Source organism: Triticum aestivum, chromosome 4D (genome assembly GCF_018294505.1).
Source record: "Triticum aestivum cultivar Chinese Spring chromosome 4D, IWGSC CS RefSeq v2.1, whole genome shotgun sequence".
In the NCBI taxonomy this organism is placed as follows: Eukaryota; Viridiplantae; Streptophyta; class Magnoliopsida; order Poales; family Poaceae; genus Triticum; species Triticum aestivum.
In genome coordinates this window covers 379,504,974-379,525,705 of record NC_057805.1, presented here as the reverse complement: position 1 = coordinate 379,525,705, position 20,732 = coordinate 379,504,974, and the positions used below count along the sequence as shown (strand labels likewise).

At 50.0% G+C, this 20,732-nt stretch overlaps 1 protein-coding gene across 1 annotated transcript; it reads right to left on the bottom strand.

The window, feature by feature from the left end:
* Positions 1-11,899: 11,899 nt before the first annotated feature.
* LOC123098040 (probable carboxylesterase 8) lies at positions 11,900-13,643 on the bottom strand. The gene has a single exon (XM_044519914.1). It carries the CDS (start codon positions 13,218-13,220, stop codon positions 12,225-12,227), a length of 996 nt encoding a protein of 331 aa, XP_044375849.1. The 5' UTR covers positions 13,221-13,643; the 3' UTR covers positions 11,900-12,224.
* Positions 13,644-20,732: the final 7,089 nt, after the last annotated feature.

Here is a 20,732-nt window from a genome sequence, read left to right as displayed (position 1 = left end):
AACGACATCCAATGTCCATGGTTAGGAAACCGTAACCATCTATTGATCAACGAGCTAGTCTCCTAGAGGCTTACTAGGGACATGGTGTTGTCTATGTATCCACACATGTATCTGAGTTTCCTATCAATACAATTCTAGCATGGATAATAAACGATTATCATGAACAAGGAAATATAATAATAACCTATTTATTATTGCCTCTAGGGCATATTTCCAACAAAGACTTCCTCCCGTGTCCGGATGGGACTCTCCTTTGCATGGATGGCAAGCTTGGCGTTCGGATGTGAAGATTCCTTTCTCTGTAAACCGACTCTTTATAACCCTAGGTCCCTTCGGTGTCTATATAAACCGGAGGGTTTAGTCCGTACTGGCAATTATAATCACACAGGCTAGACATCTAGGGTTTAGCCATTACAATCTCGAGGTAGATCAACTCTTGTATACCTCTATATTCATCCAAGATAATCATGCAGGAAGTAGGGTATTACCTCCATCGAGAGGGCCCGAACCTGGGTAAACATCGTGTCCCTGTCTCCTGTTACCTTCGATCCTCAGACGCACAGTTCGGGACCCCCTACCCGAGATCTGTCGGTTTTGACACCGACATTGGTGCTTTCATTGAGAGTTCCTCTGTGGCGTCGACAACAGGATTGATGGCTCGCCTTGTTATCAAGGACAATATCACTTCCGGAGAAGCCGTGGCCCAGGCCAAACCCTCCGGCTAGGCAGCTTTACCATGGCTGCCCGTTCGGCCTTTAAGCCGATGATGACTTCCCAAGTCATCGAAAATCGCCTCCATGTTGACCCCGAATAATCCAAACGGATGGATCCGGCGGATTTGTCGTCTTTAAACGAACTCCTGGATCGCATCGCCGCCCTGGGGGTCGCTTTAGACTATGATCGGATTGGGCTTAAACCCAATCAGAGAGAAATCAAATCTCCACCGGTCACCCATCAGATACCGGTCGTAGAGGAGCAAAACAACGACTCTTCCCCTATGTTGAAAACAAACTATGTTTGGATTTCCGAGCTCGGAGAGCCGGATACCCGTCTGCGAGGGGGGGGGACACTCCCAGTCCTCCGAACTTAGAACCGGGCGTCGAGCCTAAAGAATCATTGGACATCCCAGAGCCAATAATAAACTCAGAAGGTTTTCAAACTCCGGACTCCTCATTGGGTCTGGGTTCGGATTTAACGCCCCCCACCCACCACAAGCAATATTCGCCAAGCAATTCCGGTCCCCCGGATATATGCGACCTCATGTACGTACGGCAGCAGTCTCAGGAAACAGTCCATCACTTTTGGGCCAGATTCCTCCTTGTCAAGGACAAGATTAAAGATTGCTGCGACGAGGACGCGATTTCAGTATTCTGCAATAATTGCACGGACGAAGGAATCCTCAACGCCCTCAACCGCCGTCGCGTACCACACTTCACTGACTTGGCAACAATAGTAAAGAAGTACTGCGCAATGGAAAGCGCCTGGAAAACTCAGACAGCTCGCTGGGAACCACCGGTCTTCATGCCACGTCCCTGGCGGGCAAAAAGGGTGCACCCTCGCGGGGCACCCAACCCCGTAGGCAAGAAAATTAAACCCATTACGGGACATGGAATCGCTCTTGAGGGATGGCTCGATAAGCCATGCAAAATACACACGACACCGGATTCCAAACCAACCCACAGCATTAGAACATGTTGGATACTCCGGCAAGTGGCCAAGAGCGGCGAGGATATCCTCACCAAAAATACCTCAGAGCAGCACTCTCCTGAAGACGACGACCTCAAAATATTGACGGTCTTCGAGACTTTCGCTTCAAACAATCGGCGCAAGAGGGCACTCCGTGACCTCGCTGAAGTCTGCCAAGCCGCAGCAATAAATCCCTGGAACGACACAGCCATAACTTTCAACGCCTATGACGAACCAAAATTCCGGTCAGCCCGGGCACTAGCCGCCTTGGTCCTCAATCCAATTGTGGATGGCTTTCGGCTCACTAAAGTGCTCATGGACGGCGGCAGCGGGCTGAACCTCATCTACGAGGACACGCTCAATAAAATGCAAATAGACAGAAGCCGCATCGAGCAAAGTAATACGACTTTTCGAGGAATCATTCCTAGTCGGGAAGCAAGATGCGCAGGAAAAATTAAACTCGACGTGGTATTCGGCACGCCGGAGAACTATTGGTCTGAAGAGATAACCTTCCAAGTGGCCCCTTTCAACAGTGGGTATCACGCCCTGTTGGGGCGAGAGGCATTCACGCGCTTTCAAGCCATACCTCATTACGGCTATATGAAGCTCAAGATGCCCGGGCCCAACGGTATTACCACTCTCGCCACTGATCCGGACATAGCACTCCGTGCCGAAAACAAAACCGCATCCCTGGCCCTCGAGGCACTATCCGAGGCCCTTGCAGTCGAAGAATTAACTGCACTACGTTCCACGGTGGATAGGGACGATGTAATCCTCGATAAGCGGCCCAAATCCACCTCCTTCAAACCAGCAGACGAGATAGTCAAATTTCAAGTACACCCGACGGACCCCAAGAAGACAGCTTCCATCGGGGCACAGCTGGACCCGACGGTCGACGCCGCATTACGCGCGTTCCTGCATGAGAATTGGGACATATTCGCCTGGCACCCTTCTGATATGTCAGGAATCCACGCAGGTTGGCCGAACACAGCCTCAACATATTGAAGGGGTACAAGCCGGTCAAGCAAACACTGCGGCGCTTTTCCGAACCCAAATGACAAGCTATGAGGGAGGAGCTAGCCAAGTTAATTGTGGTCGGGTTCATCAGAGAAATAAAACACCCGGACTGGCTAGCAAACGTGGTGATGGTACCAAAGAAGGATAAATCCTGGAGCCTGTGCGTCGATTTCAAAGACCTCAACAAGGCCTGCTGAGGGAGTCTTGGATTAAGGGGTCATCGGGCGTCCGGCCTGTTGGACATGGGCCGGACTGATGGGCCGTGAAGATACAAGACAGAAGACTCTCTCCCGTGTCCGGATGGGACTCTCCTTGGTGTGGATGGCAAGCTTGGCATTCGGATATGAAGATTTCTTTCTCTATAACCGACTTTGTACAACCCTTGTCCCCTCCGGTGTCTATATAAACCAGACGGTTTAGTCCGTACAGGCAATCATAATCATACAGGCTAGACTTCTAGGGCTTAGCCATTACGATCTCGTGGTAGATCAACTCTTGTAATACTCATATTCATCAAGATCAATCAAGCAGGAAGTAGGGTATTACCTCCATAGAGAGGGCCCGAACCTGGGTAAACATTGTGTCCCCTGTCTCCTATTAGCATCGACCTTAGACGCACAGTTCGGGACCCCCTACCCGAGATCTGCCGGTTTTGACACCTGCCATAAGGATCCCTTCCCCCTCCCCCGCATCGATCAGATCATTGATGCTACTGCAGGACACAACTCGCTGTGTTTCCTCGACGCATACTCCGGATACCATCAAATCAAAATGAAGGAGTCTGATCAAGCCGCAACGGCATTCATTACCCCATACGGGCCTTTCTGCTTCAACACTATGCCCTTTGGGCTGAAAAATGCAGGCGCCACCTACCAACGTATGATTCAAACATGCCTGGAGAAACAAATCGGCAAGATGGTCGAAGCATATGTGGATGACGTCGTCATCAAAACTAAGCACGTCGAGTCACCAGTAGACGACCTGCGTCTCACATTTGACAACCTCCGTTCATATGACATCAAGCTCAATCCGGAAAAGTGTGTCTTCAGCGTCCCCGCCGGAAAACTGCTGGGCTTCTCATTTCCAATAGAGGAATTGAGGCAAACCCTGCCAAAATCCGAGCTTTGTCACAATTGGCTACACCAACAGACCTCAAACAGGTCCAAAAACAAGTCGGATGTGTGGCAGCTTTAAGCCGCTTTATCTCCAGATTAGGAGAAAAGGCATTGCCACTATATCGCCTGCTCTGACGCACTGACATTTCTAGTGGACGGACACGGCAACGGCCGTACTGGAAGAAATAAAAGCTCTTTTAGCGAGCAACCCAATCCTGGTCGCGCCGAACATCGGCGAACCCATGTTATTATACATCTCTGCAACACACCGGGTGGTGAGTGCGGTGCTCGTCGTTGAACGAGAGGAGGACGGACATAAATTCCCACTTCAGAAATTGGTATACTATGTATCCACTGTCCTCACACCATGCAAATCCCGGTATCCTCATTACCAAAAGATAGCATATGCGGTCTTCCTGGCATCCCGGAAGCTACGGCACTACTTCCAAGAGTGCTCGATCACGGTGGCTTCCGAAGTACCACTCAATGACATAATAAACAACCGCGACGCTATAGGCCGGATTGCCAAGTGGGCCATTGAGCTCTTGCCATTCGATATAACATACAAACCACGCCGAGCCATTAATCCCAAGTTTGGCCGACTTTGTCGCCGAATGGACAGAGGCCGAACTCCCTAAAGAGTACGGCACATATTCCAACTGGGTCATGCACTTTGATGGCTCTAAAATGCTGGCCGGTTTAGGAGCAGGTGTGGTCTTAACGTTCCCCACAGGAGACACGGTCCAGTACATACTCCAAATATTATACACAGACTCCAATAACGCAGCCGAATACGAGGCCTTATTGCACGGTCTTCGGATGGCTGTCTCCATGGGCATACAATGTCTGGAGGTGCGCGGGGATTCAAATCTCGCAATATCCCAAATAAACGGAGACTTCGACGCCAAAGATCCGAAGATGGCGGCCTATCGTAACGCAGTACTCAAAATATCAACTCGGTTCGAGGGACTCGAGTTTCATCATGTGGCTCGAGAAAGTAATCAAGCGGCAGACGTCCTTGCTCGCATGGGTGCCAAGCGTGACCCCGTCCCGCCTAACATCTTTTTGGAAAGGCTCTTCAAACCATCCGTGGTGTGGCAGGATGAGAGCGGCAACACCGGCCCGGATCCGATCATACCCCCAGATTCCAAACACAATACCGATATCATCGGGGGCTTAGCCACCGAAATAACACCATCGGCCCATCTAATAATGGCAGTAATTGCCCCATGGACCGAACCCTTCTTGGCCTACCTTAATAGGCGAGAGCTCCCTGAGGATCAGAATGAGGCTCGACGCATCGTTCGGCGTTCGAAAGCCTACAAGGTCCATGAAGGAGAGCTCTACAAGAAGAGCGCTACCGGAATACTTCAAAGATGTATCTCCGAAGAAGAAGGACGGCAGCTCCTGGCCGAAATCCATGCTGGTCTTGGCGGTCACCATGTCGCGGCTCGGGCTCTTGTAAGTAAAGCCTTCCGTACCGGTTTCTTCTGGCCGATAGCCCGAGCAGATGCACATGACCTTGTCCAACGTTGTGTGGGATGCCAGCTTTTCGCCAATCAAAGCCATATGCCGCCTACCGCCCTACAAACAATCCCCATTACTTGGCCTTTCGCGGTCTGGGGGCTTGATATGGTCGGACCCCTTAAAGGGGGAAGCCATAAGAGAAAATATCTGCTAGTCATGGTAGACAAATTCACTAAGTGGATAGAGGCCAAACCACTTAAAACGGCCGAAGCCGGACCAGTGATAGACTTTATATCCGGTGTCGTACACCGTTATGGTGTCCCACACAGCATCATCACCGATAACGGCTCCAACTTTACAGCCGACAAAGTGAAAACATGGTGTGCTAACCTGGGCATCAAGCTCGATTATGCCTCCGTCTATCACCCCCAAACAAACGGTCAAGTCGAACGAGCTAATGGTCTTATCATGAGCGGCATTAAGCCTAGACTAGTACGGTCTTTAAAAGAGTCAGACAAGCACTGGGTCAAGGAGCTCGACTCCGTACTCTGGGGGCTGCGGACCACACCCAATCGCACTACCGGTTACACACCATTCTTCATGGTGTACGGCGCGGAGGTTGTTTTGGCCTGCGACATCATTCATGACTCACCTCGAGTGCGCATGTACGAAGAGAGAGAAGCCGAGCTTGATCGGCAGGACAGTCTAGATGCCCTGGAGGAGGAGCGTGACGTTGCAAAAGCCCGTTCTGCATTCTATCAACAACAAGCTCGCAGATACCAAAGCAGAGAAGTGCGGGCCAAGACTTATAATGTTGGTGAACTCGTTCTACGCTTGCCAGAAAAGAAAAAGGACAAACTCAAGCCCAAGTGGGAAGGTCCCTTCATTATAGATGAAGTTCTCACTGGAGGTGCGTACCGTCTGCGTGATGCATCAGATAATCGCTTAGAGCCGAACCCGTGGAATGCCGCCAGACTCCGAAGATTCTACGCCTAGAGCCGGACTCATTGTTCGTTTTCTGTTTCTCCTTTTTCTATTTTCTCTCTCTTTAAATTTTTTCTTTAGCTTTATAGCTCTTGTGCGGCTAGACCGCACACTTATGAGGTACACATCCTTCAATGTATACGCCCATAATACCTGGGGGCTTCTTTTACAGAAGCTTATTATCATTTTCCGAGCATCAAGCTCGCCACATATGTGTCCTTTTCTCATATATACCTTTTCTTCGCCATTATATGCACCTTTATGACTTAAGTGTTTGCCAAGCTGGGTTGTGTGGCTCTGGTGCTTATGCCCTACGTTCCCGTTTGTTCGGCTAGGGCATAAAGAGAGCACCTCTGTGATTGTTACAGCCGGGTCATCCGGACTTGTACCTTAGACTGGGTGAAGCCGAAAGCTAGCGTTCTTAAGGGAATAATCGGTCGGCGGACTAAAGACGTTTTACCCTCGTTGCACTATGAACCCGCAGATTTTATGTATAGTGCGATTTTTTGAATCACAGTTTGGGCATGCATACTAACGCATGTTCACCCAGGGAAAGGAACCCTTAACGGAACTATTCTCTCTGGAAGATGTTTCTTACAATCAATAAGTAATATAACATAGTTGGCCGAATACAACTTGTCTGTTCAAGCAACTATGACCCCTACGCCTGGTTTCCAAGCATGCCTCGGTATTTATTGCCGGTCCGGTATTCGGAAACACTCCGCACCTTCGGGTCCGGAGGTCGAAGCGAAAAGGTCTGCCATGGCAATTGTTTTACAATTCGGCTAGGGACAAATTTGTCAATTGAAGTACATAGTCACTTGGACTCAAAAACTTCTTCCTCTATACCGTCTAATAGGCTGTCTAGCTTACAATCCTGTGAAAACTTGGCGGCTATCTTTACTTGGTCCTATACCAAGCTCACTAGAATCTCTTGTCCATCTGACCCCCGAGGTCCGACCCGGGCCATATGATTCGGATCAAGTCTGGTGTACCGCGTTTTCACCATGGCCCAGGCCTCTCATGCGCCTTCCCGTCAAGCCGATATCTTCCATAATCTAAAGCGGCGCCGAGCTCCCTTGAATAGCTTCACAAGCTCCTCCATACTTCCTGGAGGGGATTCGGATGGCCATAAAGCCTTGGCGACACTCCGCATCGCTTTCCGAGCTCGCTCGTACACTTGCGACAGCTCTTGCAGCAGATCGCCTTGAGCTCTGGACATTTTCTCTTCGGGCCGGCCAGTCAGCATACCTGCAGACATAAATCTGTTAACTCATTTCTTTACCGCGCTACATGAAGGTAAGTTCAAAAGCATACTGAATATGCCGCCCCGTAGCCTCCTGTTCTCTTTTACGGCATCCGCTAGCTGGGCTCGCACGTCTTTTAGCTCTTCGCCTAGTAGGGTGTTGGAATCCTGCAGCTTGTTCTTATCATCCCTGGTCCGTGTCAACACACGTTCGCCAGCGGCCAGTTGCTTTTCGGCCTGATGTTTACCTGCCTGCGCGACCTTCAGTTCCTCTTTTAGTTGATCTAACGATCCTGCCATGGGAAATACAACAGTGTTAACATTACTGATATATGATTATATTTTTCTGGATGAAGGAGAACATTACCAGGCGGCGCCTCCTTGGATTTCTCTAGTTCGGCGGTAACAACAGCTAGCTGGGCCCGACACCCTTCCAGCTCACGAGACAGCATGTTGTTCTTCTCCGTGAGTGCCTGATTACACAATGATCCTTAAATCAGTTGTTTCAACTACTTCAAGTCTCGGGGGCTACTGGTATATGATTACCAGATCTATACAATGCGTACTTACCCGCATATCTTTCAAATGTTAGTCGGTGGCTCTGGCAAGCCCATCCCGAGCAGCTCGGATGTACGCATCAGCCGAGCTGAAGGCATTGAACGCCTCTTTAGTAAAGCCAGGGTCGCGAAGAGCGGCCCTCCAGCGCCGATGATTCATGGCGCTCTCTACTTCAGAGTTCGTGACGGATACATTATCCGAATCCTTTGAAGGAGGACAATCCGGCGTCACTCCCATGTCAGCCCCCGCCCTAGAGGCAGGGTCTGGAACCTGATTGGTGGGGGCGCGACCGGCAGGATCCCCGGACATAGTCCGGCGAACACTCTTCCTGATAAAACACAGCGGACAATGTCACAGTTCGATGTGACTGCTAGGGGGCATATTTAAGGCCATACCTCCTTGATGAAGGCTCGGCCGTGTCGTCATTTGCCTTCCTCTTCGAAGACCCGCCTGGCGCAGGCGCCGTCCTCTTATGAGACGCCTCTGAGGAAGCATGGCGCGCCGAGCGCCTCCCCTTTGGAGCATGAGACAGCGCGGTGGGTGAGGCATAATGAGGAAGCTCTTTCGGAGGAGATGTCTCCTGACTACTTACATATGAGGCAGGAAGGAGGCCAGGATAATCGGCCATGATGGCCACATCTGGGCCATCATAGCTCGCCTGGTAGAAGACTCCCTCCTTGAGCTCTACAAATATGTCTGGATCCTCTTCGAATCCGGGATCGAGGTCCCGGTTATGGTCCTCCGGCTGTGGAGCGGGGCTATGGATCCCCGCGATAACCTTCCGCCATTCCTGTTAAAAATGGACGGGTTAATGTCAGTTAAGCATGAATCAGGGAGAAGATTGAGTAAGGTGGTGGGATTAAAACTCACCCAGTTAGGGGGATTGTACATGGAAAATCCCTCTCGCCGCTTAAGACGAGTGAACTCCTCTTTCTCCCCTTTGTACAGATCGGCCAATATTGTGGCCAGGGCGGCGAGGGTGTCCGGACCCTTTCGTCCGCAGCGTGAGGCGTCATCTTCCCCATTGTAGTGCCACATAGGGAGCCCTCTGAATTGGAGCGGCTGGACACCTCGCACTATGGAAGTCTCCATTACCTCGATTATTGATAATACGGACTAGGAAAGTGTCCTTATCTTGCCCATTAATTGTTGAACTTCCGTGCTATCTTCCTCCTCGAGGCTCCGAGGGCGCCAGCTGTGGCGTTTCCTCAATGGAGCGCTGGAAAATTCGGGAAGGCCCATTCGGACTGGGTCGGGGAGAGCGACATCTTCAATATAAAACCACTCCGAGGGCCACTCTTCGGATGCCTTCTTCGGCGTGCTGGACAGGTATCCGGTCCCGGCTATGCGCCATATCTCGGCACCGCCCACCTCGAATACAGATACCTTTTGGGTGCGAGGGACGAGGCAGAAAAGCTTCCATAACTCAAAATAGACCTCGCAGCCCAGGAATAGCTCGCAAAGAGCGACAAAACCCGCAATGTGCAGGATAGAGGCCGGCGTAAGATTGTGCAGTTGGAGGCCGTAGTACTCCAGGAGACCTCGGAGGAAAGGGTGGATTGGAAATCCGACGCCTCTTAATAAAAAGAAGACGAAGCACACTCGTTCCCCCTGGTGGGATTGGGGAAATTTTCCGCCAGGGCTTCGCCGGTGAAAGAGGTTAATCCTGCCCGAACGGGGACTAGATCCGCGGGGGGAAGGAACCCCTGCGTTTGAAGCTTAACTAGCTGGCCATGGGATACTGAACATCTCTCCCAATCGCCTTTTTCGGAGCCGTGAGGGCGGGAGGAAGAACTGGGAGCATTAGCCATGTTTGAGTGATTTCTCCTAGCGAGCTCTAAGGATTTTCCGCCCGGTGTGGGATGGCCTCTGAGATCCAATCCCTTTAAAGAGACACCTTTTTTATGGCCAGGGTGTTATGTGCAAAAAATACTCTGACCTTTTGTATTCGCTCGACACGTGGAAGCAGAAGCGACGGAGGCGCAGAAGCTGAAGGGTACGACATTAAATGAAAAGCAGAGTACAACTCTTCGGGTCAGATGCTTTGAAGTATTCGGAGGAGGAACCCGCCTTGCAATGCCGAAGTCAATCTGCGCGCCGGACACATCATCATTGAAGCCTGGTTCGAGGGCTACCGAGGGAGTCCTGGATTAAGGGGTCCTCGGGCGTCCGGGCTATGTGACGTGGGCCGGACTAATGGGCCGTGAAGATACAAGACAGAAGACTTCCTCCCGTGTCCGGATGAGACTCTCCTTTGCATGGATGGCAAGCTTGGCGTCCGGATGTGAAGATTCCTTTCTCTGTAAACTGACTCTGTATAACCCTAGGTCCCTCCGGTGTCTATATAAACCGGAGAGTTTAGTCTGTAGAGGCAATCATAATCACACAAGCTAGACATCTAGGGTTTAGCCATTACGATCTCGAGGTAGATCAACTCTTGTATACCCCATATTCATTCAAGATAATCAAGCAGGAAGTAGGGTATTACCTCCATCGAGAGGGCCCGAACCTGGGTAAACATTGTGTTCCTGTTCCTGTTACCTTCGATCCTGAGACGCACAGTTCGGGACCCCCTACCCGAGATCTGCCGGTTTTGACACCGACAGCAGTGAGAGGATAAGGGTCGTTTAGTTGTAGCGCGGGGCACAGGTGGGGCCCGCGCTACCTGTGCCCCACGCTATTGCTAAGCCCATTAGTTGTAGCGTGGGGCTACGGGCCGCACTCCTATTAAGTGGGGCCCACCAGCTGGCCCTGTGTATCCACAGTAGCAGAGCAGGGTATACAGCTCACGCTATTGCTATCTTGTCAGTTGTAGCGCGGGTTATATACCCTGCGCTACTACTATGGCCTGTCCCGGGGGGCACCATGGGGACCAGTTAGTAGTAGCGCCGTGTTAGCGTACCCGTGCTACTACTAGTTTGTACCTGTAGCACGGTATTTTACCCTGCACTACTACTAAGTAGCAGTAGCTTGGCTCACTTATCGCGCGCCGCTATTAAGTGGCTGCTTATAGGGATTTCCCTAGTAATGTAAGGTTATGTGGTGAGCAGGTTAAGGGATTTGAGTTGTTTTTGAGAAGAAAAGCAGTGCCAGAAGTCATGCTGAGAAGGAGAGGCGTGAGTGAATTGGGTTGTGTGGGGCATGCATCGTACATGAGCGTAGGATCATACCTAAACCTGCCAACAAAGTAGAAAAGTTAGAGAAAAGTAAGATTCATTTTGATGTATATGGTCTAATGGTCAATCCGGTTTATGTTGGATAAAGAGTAATGTTGCACCGAAAACAAACAACTAGGGATGGAAACACCATCGAACATCGTAACCTAATGAATCCAAAATATCGATCAACTCAGTTCAGTTCGACTCTTCATTTTTTAATGTAAAAGTGTTGATCTCTAATTGGAATAACCCGCAAAAACACTCGCGGGCGAGAAACGGCGGGCAAAGCACGCGTGCTTCAAATTCTATTAGCGGGTTTACACAATATTCCCTTGTTCGCATAATACGAGATGAGGTTGACTTTTTGGGTCTTTATCGTTCAACTCTGACTATATTTTTCACTCATTGTATGTCTACAAATTGGTATAAAGGCATATGAAACAAAATTAATTTATAAGACAAATATGATGATATCATTTATAATGTTTAATCCATATATGATTTGATATATATTAATGATCAAAGTCATGTATGAGTGACTGTGTAAAGTCAAGCATGCCTTATATTTTTTTTCTGCAAAAAAGAAAAGAAAAGAAGCGTGCCTACAGTTTAGGAGGGAAGGGGGTGCACTAGCCGTGAAAACAAGATAGAGCTTTTTCTCCACGAACTTTCTGATTGTAACAAGCACGCGGCGATCTCAAGTTGCCGCCGGTAGGTGGTAAAAATTAATAAATAACGCAAAAAGGGTGAAAACAAACGTGAAAAATCCATTCGAAAAGTGGGGATAATACTGTAATCCAGTAGCTCGACACTCTACTGATTGTAGTAGTTGCCGGCGTAGGAGTAGACTCCGAGGCTCTGAGCCTCAGCCCGTCAGTCCAAGTCAATCAATCATAGCATGGTGAAGAAGATATGATTGATATATTAGTCGTTTAAAAATTGTACTAGATGAGACAGCGCCGTTGTAACAACCTCCTCTTTTGGATCCACCGTTCACAGCCTGCTCCTCGCAGCGTATACGTCGACGCCGTCGCCGTCGCCGGCGTGCCGGCGGACGAAGTCCGTCACCTGCGCGTTGAACTCCTCGGCGCAGTTAGTCTTGAACAGCTCCATCGCGTGGTACCCGGCGCCGTCCATCTGCGCCTCCACGGCCACCCCGGCCTTCCGCAGCGCATGCACCAGCACCCTCTGCCGGTCCCTCGGCGGGTCCTTCTTACGGCCCAGCACCAGGCACGGCGGCAGCCTCCGCAGCCGCTCCGCTCCGACGCCGGCCAGCATGGCCTCCGGGTTGCAGTACTCGTGGTCCCGGTCGGTGCCCAGCGGTAGCGCGAGCTCCCAGAGCAGGTCGTTCGCCGGCAGCGGCAGGACGCGGTCGTCCACCGACGCCGCCTCCGCCGCCGTCCTCTCCACGCCGCTGTGGTGCGCCTGGTTCAGTATCAACCCCCGCAGCTCCACGCCCTCGTCCACCGCCGCCAGCGCCGCGCGGAACGCGATGCTGGCCCCGTTGTGGCAGCCCATTATGAAGATGGGCCTGCCCGGCGACTCGGCGGCGTACGAACGCACCCACCTGACCGCGTCGACGGCGTCGTCGAAGGCGGCGGGGAGGCGGTGCTCGGGCGCGAGGCGGTAGTCTACGGAGGCGACGGCGGCGGGCACGGTGGCGGCCAGGACCGCGGCGTTGTTGTGGAACGGCTCGGAGGCCGCGCGGAAGAGCACGTAGCCGCCGCCGTGGAAGTAGACGATCAGCGGCAGCCTGCCGCTGCGAGGCGCCGCGGCCAGGCCCGGCACGAAGAGGCGCACGCTCGTGCCCTTGGCGTCGTCGAGCGGGACGTCGTTGGAGTGGACAATGCGGCGCGCGGGGCCGCCGTCCGCGGTGGTGACCGCGACGGGCTCCCCCGACGGCGCCGCCGGGAGGAGCTTCGCCTGGGCGTTGCGGGTGAGCGAGCCGTCCGGGTTGAAGCGGATGTTGAGGTACTTGTACGGGTCCATCGCCCTTGCCGCCCACCGCGTCGCTGTAAAAAGCTGCCGGCTAGGCGAGAACGGCGTCGACCTGGGTGCTGCTCTCAGTCACACGATACGGCGGTGGAGCTGCACAGCTGAGCGCGGAGCGAATATATAGCTCGCGCGGATTGGAGCTGGCGCGGTTGCCGGTTGGTAGTTGCGAGCTGAGACTCGGCACTCAGCAGCGCACCAGCGAGCTCGCACTGCTCCCACCAGAGAGCGACGCGGGCGCGCGCGTGACACCCGGGCCGTGGTGGTGGGTTGTCACATGATCGACGGGTGACGCCGCGGCGCCGTCCACACAGTGACACGGCGCACAATGCGCGCGTGGGCTACAGCCGGAATCGGACGGCCGGGGGCGCCCGAGCCCCAGCGGGATTCATACCTGCGACTGCGATTGGACGGATGGATGGATGGGAAAGCCGGGAAAGGAACCTACTAGCGAGGGATAGATACTCCGGCTCGCCTGCCTGTCGCCTGATTAACCTTAATGGCGCGCCAGCTAAACGCCACATGCACCTTGTACGAGTGGCCGGGGCGCGGCCACCCCGGCCGGGCCGTGCCGTGCCGTTACTGCTACTCTGCCTTTCAGCCCTGTCGTGCAACACCCGCGAAGTGACGAGTGGTGAATGCTGATCCAGATCTACCGATCCGGCAATTAAATTTCGGAAAGAGAGTGCTCGCAACAAGTGTACCACCCCCTACTTTGTTTTTCTTAAATTTGAAACCGTTCGCATTTATTATCTCGGTCTCAAATTAACGACTGAACAACCAACATAACAGAGGTAGTGTCCTGCCCGCTTTTCCTTTACGTCGGCTACACAGGCGACCATGGAGTGAACTTTGATGTGATGCACAAATTCACCAACATGACAAATATGCGCACTAAACAACTTCATCATTTGTAGCGAATTTGGAGAAGAACATTAACTAACATGTAAACAGTGGGATAAACTCAAACAACATACACATATGACACATGATTTAACGTGAAAAGAATCTTCTCTTTTTTTTCAAGTAAGTAAAAAAATCTTCAGCTGAGTGGTAAAATATTCTCAACTTATGGAGTAAAAATTCATGACTATGGACCGACCGGATCACACAACTTCACTATAAAAATGGTGAGTGTAAAGTCTTCTCTATAACTTTTAGAGAGATTTACAACAACTCTTCACGTTGTCAACTAGCAACAACAACCACAAGAGATAATATTTCAGCAAAGTGGAGTAAACGCTTATGTCCCCTTCTGAATTTTGCAAATTGTTAAACCAAACATCATCAAATTTGACAAACAGATAGACACACGAGTTTCTAAGATCCCTTTAAAAGTTCACCTCAATCTGACACCTTTGCCTATCCTTATGTACGTCTCCCAAAACTAATTTGTGCTAAAACTGCGACAGTTTAAACTAACAAAACCACTCCCAAATCAGATGCTCTGGTGGCCCATACCTCAAATCAACTTACCAGTTGGACCTAAGGACGGCGACTTCTCGATTGCATGCAACGGTAGTGGCAGATCCAACATTGATGTGTGCACTGGAAGCCGTGATCTCTGACAACGGAGTTGGGTAACTCCCTGTCCAATGGCCAGCGGTGTAGAACCATCAACCCTTGTTTGTGCCCGTCGCTCCGGCAAGTGTTCTTTCCTAGGTCTGTCAATAGGCAGTTTCCTAGGCCTTTAGCATCTTCTGAAGGTTGAGGTTTGTATGACACTCTGAGGTCTTAGTTGTAATTTACTTGTTTCCTAGGGCCTCTTATATATATACATATATATATTGTTGGAAGTCGAATGCAAATCTAAAGCATTTTTCAGGAAAAAAAACATTCATATTTATATAGCTATATCTATACCATTATGTACTGTGATAATAACTTTAAATATTAGTCATTGCATATGCTCCATCCAACTATTGAGAATGACAAATTTGAGCATTATCATCGTTTAATAAGGTTATCTAGTTGTGGAATTTTGTCATTGCGCCTACTAATTTAAACCCCACACTATTGTCTCATGCATTCTAGAAGTATCTTATGATTTCGTAATAAAATAAATATGTACAACAATCTAGATTCTAGAGGGGTGGGAACAATATTGAAATAGAGTTGTATCTTGTCCAATATTATCCTAGAAAAGGGGATAAACACCATTTTTGCATGGTAATATATGTCCCACTCATATCATAAATATCAAGGTACAAGCGACGCAGAAATTGACCAGACAAAACTAAAAAAGACAAGGGAACGCTAGCCTTTGCAGAAAGGACAACCAAGCAACAAAGAAAATTACAATCAAGACCGACGACTCCCTTAAACTTGACTCCAATGCCAGTCACCTGCCTCTAACACCGTCGCAGTAGTCACAAAAGAAGAAAAGTAACAGATCACCTAATCACCCGAGCTTGACGCGGCTCGATCACTAATATCCTGGTTTTTGGACCATCAAAATAGCTTGCCAAAGGTGAAGCCAAGGTTGTCAGAATCGCAATTTTTAATATGATCGGAGCTCCGATGTTAGGATCGCAAATCGTAGAATTCTAACTAGCAGGATCATGCAAACATAGATTCTATGAACTAAAATCGTAGAATCAGAGTGGCTACTTTGAATCTTAAAGTCATAGAATCATACAATATAATCGTGATTTGGACAACCTTGGATGAAGCCATTGCCTTTGAAAGATATTGACCAGGAGTCCAGGACAACACCCTAGATACGCCATCAAACTCCAGATCTGACCCCTCCCCCCCGACTAAGACGACGGAGGAGGAAATCATACCTTCCAGCCACGAACCACAAACCCAACACACAATCCACCATCTTCCAGATGTCGCTGAAGCAGAACACAATCTGCATCCGCTCCTGGACAACCTCCTAAGCTCCAGGCCGCTGATAGAGCAAATGTCGTCTCAATGACGGGGTCCGACGACACAAATCCACCACAAGGATGTTGTCGCCACATTATCCTCGTTTGAACATACTGGTTTCCAAATCCATCCCCACCATAGAGTTGATCGCCTCGCTGGGGAAGAATCTGAAGCTTCTTTATTCAGCGTCGCCATAGTCATCGCCAAAGCCAAGACGCCGAACAACCCTAAAACCTAAAGCTATGTTGGGAATCGTAGCATAATTTTAAAATTTTCCTACGCTCACCAAGATGCATCTATGGAGTATACTAGCAACGAGGGGAAAGAGGTGCATCTACATACCCTTGTAGATCGCGAGCGGAAGCGTTCCAATGAACGTGGATGACGGAGTCGTACTCGCCGTGATCCAAATCACCGATGACCGAGTGCCGAACGGACGGCACCTCCGCGTTCAACACATGTACGGTGCAGCGACGTCTCCTCCTTCTTGATCCAGCAAGGGGGAAGGAGAGGTTGATGGAGATCCAGCAGCACGACGGCGTGGTGGTGGATCTAGCGGGATGCCGGCAGGGCTTCGCCGAGCTTCTACGAGAGAGAGAGGTGTAGCAGGGGAGGAGGGAGGCGCCCAAGGCTGTTATCCTGCTGCCCTCCCTCCCCCCCATTATATAGGCCCCCTGGGAGGGGGGGCGCCGGCCAAACCCCATCTAGGGTGGGGGGCGGCGGCCAAGGGGGTGCCTTGCCCCCCAAGGCAAGTGGGAAGCCCCCCACCCCTAGGGTTTCAACCCTAGGCGCATGGGGGGAGGCCCATGGGGGGGCGCCCAGCCCACTAGGGGCTGGTTCCCTTCCCACTTCAGCCCACGGGGCCCTCCGGGATAGGTGGCCCCACCCGGTGGACCCCTGGGACCCTTCCGGTGGTCCCGGTACAATACCGGTAACCCCCGAAACTTTCCCGGTGGCCGAAACTTGACTTCCTATATATAATTCTTTACCTCCGGACCATTCCGGAACTCCTCGTGACGTCCGGGATCTCATCCGGGACTCCGAACGACTTTCGGGTTTCCGCATACACATATCTCTACAACCCTAGCGTCACCGAACCTTAAGTGTGTAGACCCTACGGGTTAGGGAGACATGCAGACATGACCGAGACGCCTCTCCGGTCAATAACCAACAGCGGGATCTGGATACCCATGTTGGCTCCCACATGTTCCACGATGATCTCATCGGATGAACCACGATGTCGAGGATTCAATCAATCCCGTATGCAATTCCCTTTGTCAATCGGTATGTTACTTGCCCGAGATTCGATCGTCGGTATCCCAATACCTTGTTCAATCTTGTTACCGGCATGTCTCTTTACTCGTACCGCAATGCATGATCCCGTGACTAACGCCTTAGTCACATTGAGCTCATTATGATGATGCATTACCGAGTGGGCCCAGAGATACCTCTCCGTCATACGGAGTGACAAATCCCAGTCTCGATCCGTGCCAACCCAACACACATTTTCGGAGATACCCGTAGTGCACCTTTATAGTCACCCAATTACGTTGTGACATTTGGCACACCCAAAGCACTCCTACGGTATCCGGGAGTTGCACGATCTCATGGTCTAAGGAAAGGATACTTGACATTGGAAAAGCTCTAGCAAACGAAACTACACGATCTATTATGCTATGCTTAGGATTGGGTCTTGTCCATCACATCATTCTCCTAATGATGTGATCCCGTTATCAACGACATCCAATGTCCATAGTCAGGAAACCATGACTATCTGTTGATCAACGAGCTAGTCAACTAGAGGCTTACTAGGGACACGTTGTGATCTATGTATTCACACATGTATTACGATTTCCGGACAATACAATTATAGCATGAACAATAGACAATTACCATGAACAAAGAAATATAATAATAACCATTTATTATTGCCTCTAGGGCATATTTCCAACAGTCTCCCACTTGCACTAGAGTCAATAATCTAGTTACATTGTGATGAATCGAACACCCATTGCGTCCTGGTGTTGATCATGTTTTGCTCTAGGGAGAGGTTTAGTCAACGGATCTGCTACATTCAGGTCCGTATGTACTTTACAAATATCTATGTCTCCATTTTGAACACTTTCACGAATGGAGTTGAAGCGACGCTTGATATGCCTGGTCTTCCTGTGAAATCTGGGCTCCTTCGCAAGGGCAATAGCTCCAGTGTTGTCACAGAAGAGAGTCATCGGGCCCGACGCATTGGGAATCACCCCTAGGTCGGTAATGAACTCCTTCATCCAGACTGCTTCTTGTGCTGCCTCCGAGGCTGCCATGTACTCCGCTTCAGATGTAGATCCCGCCACAACGCTTTGCTTGCAACTGCACCAGCTTACTGCTCCTCCATTCAAAATATACACGTATCCGGTTTGTGACTTCGAGTCATCCAGATCTGTGTCGAAGCTAGCGTCGACGTAACCCTTTACGACGAGCTCTTCGTCACCTCCATAAACGAGAAACATATCCTTAGTCCTTTTTAGGTACTTTAGGATATTCTTGACCACTGTCCAGTGTTCCATGCCGGGATTACTTTGGTACCTTCCTACCAAACTTACGGCAAGGTTTACATCAGGTCTGGTACACAGCATGGCATACATAATAGACCCTATGGCCGAGGCATAGGGGATGACACTCATCTTTTCTATATCTTCTGCCGTGGTCGGGCATTGAGCCGTGCTCAATTGCACACCTTGCAATACAGGCAAGAACCCCTTCTTGGACTGATCCATATTGAACTTCTTCAATATCTTGTCAAGGTATGTACTCTGTGAAAGACCAATGAGGCGTCTTGATCTATCTCTATAGATCTTGATGCCTAATATATAAGCAGCTTCTCCAAGGTCCTTCATTGAAAAACACTTATTCAAATAGGCCTTTATACTTTCCAAGAATTCTATATCATTTCCCATCAATAATATGTCATCCACATATAATATGAGAAATGCTACAGAGCTCCCACTCACTTTCTTGTAAACACAGGCTTCTCCATAAGTCCGTGTAAACCCAAACGCTTTGATCATCTCATCAAAGCGAATGTTCCAACTCCGAGATGCTTGCACCAGCCCATAGATTGAGCGCTGGAGCTTGCATACTTTTTCAGCATTCTTAGGATCGACAAAACCTTCTGGCTGCATCATATACAACTCTTCCTTAAGGAAGCCGTTAAGGAATGCCGTTTTGACGTCCATCTGTCATATCTCATAATCATAGTATGCGGCAATTGCTAACATGATTCGGACGGACTTCAGCTTCGCTACGGGTGAGAAAGTCCCATCGTAGTCAACCCCTTGAACTTGTCGATAACCCTTAGCGACAAGTCGAGCTTTGTAGATGGTCACATTACCATCTGCGTCCGTCTTCTTCTTAAAGATCCATTTGTTTTCTATGGCTCGCCGATCATCGAGCAAGTCAGTCAAAGTCCATACTTCGTTTTCATACATGGATCCTATCTCGGATTTCATGGCTTCTAGCCATTTGTCGGAATCCGGGCCCGCCATCGCTTCTTCATAGTTCGAAGGTTCACCGTTGTCTAACAACATGATTTCCAGGACAGGGTTGCCGTACCACTCTGGTGCGGAACGTGTCCTTGTGGACCTACGAAGTTCAGTAGTAACTTGATCCGAAGCTTCATGATCATCATCATTAACTTCCTCCCCAGTCGGTGTAGGCACCACAGGAACATTTTCCCGCGCTGCGCTACTTTCCGGTTCGGAAGGGGTGACTATCACCTCATCAAGTTCCACTTTCCTCCCACTCAATTCTTTCGAGAGAAACTCCTTCTCCAGAAAGGACCCGTTCTTGGCAACGAAGATCTTGCCTTCGGATCTGAGGTAGAAGGTATACCCAATAGTTTCCTTAGGGTATCCTATGAAGACGCATTTCTCCGACTTGGGTTCGAGCTTTTCAGGTTGAAGTTTCTTGACATAAGCATCGCATCCCCAAACTTTTAGAAACGACAGCTTAGGTTTCTTCCCAAACCATAATTCATACGGTGTCGTCTCAACGGATTTCGACGGAGCCCTATTTAAAGTGAATGCGGCAGTCTCTAAAGCATAGCCCCAAAATGAGAGTGGTAAATCGGTAAGAGACATCATAGATCGCACCATATCCAATAGAGTGCGATTACGACGTTCGGACACACCATTTCTCTGAGGTGTTCCAGGCGGCGTGAGTTGTGAAACTATTCCACATTTCCTTAAGTGTGCACCAAACTCGTGACTTAAATATTCTCCACCATGATCTGATCGTAAGAATTTTATTTTTCTGTCACGTTGATTCTCAACCTCACTCTGAAATTCCTTGAATTTTCAAAGGTTTCAGACTTGTGTTTCATTAGGTAGACATACCCATATCTACTTAAGTCATCAGTGAGAGTGAGAACATAACGATATCCTCCGCGAGCCTCAACACTCATTGGACCGCACACATCGGTATGAATGATTTCCAATAAGTTGGTTGCTCGCTCCATTGTTCCGGAGAACGGAGTCTTGGACATCTTACCCATGAGGCATGGTTCGCATGTGTCAAATGATTCATAATCAAGAGACTCCAAAAGTCCATCTGCATGGAGCTTCTTCATGCGCTTGACAACAATGT

Excerpts from the sequence above, each read along its gene's own strand:
- LOC123098040 (XM_044519914.1), bottom strand. The coding sequence starts at position 13,220 with ATGGACCCGTACAAGTACCTCAACATCCGCTTCAACCCGGACGGCTCG.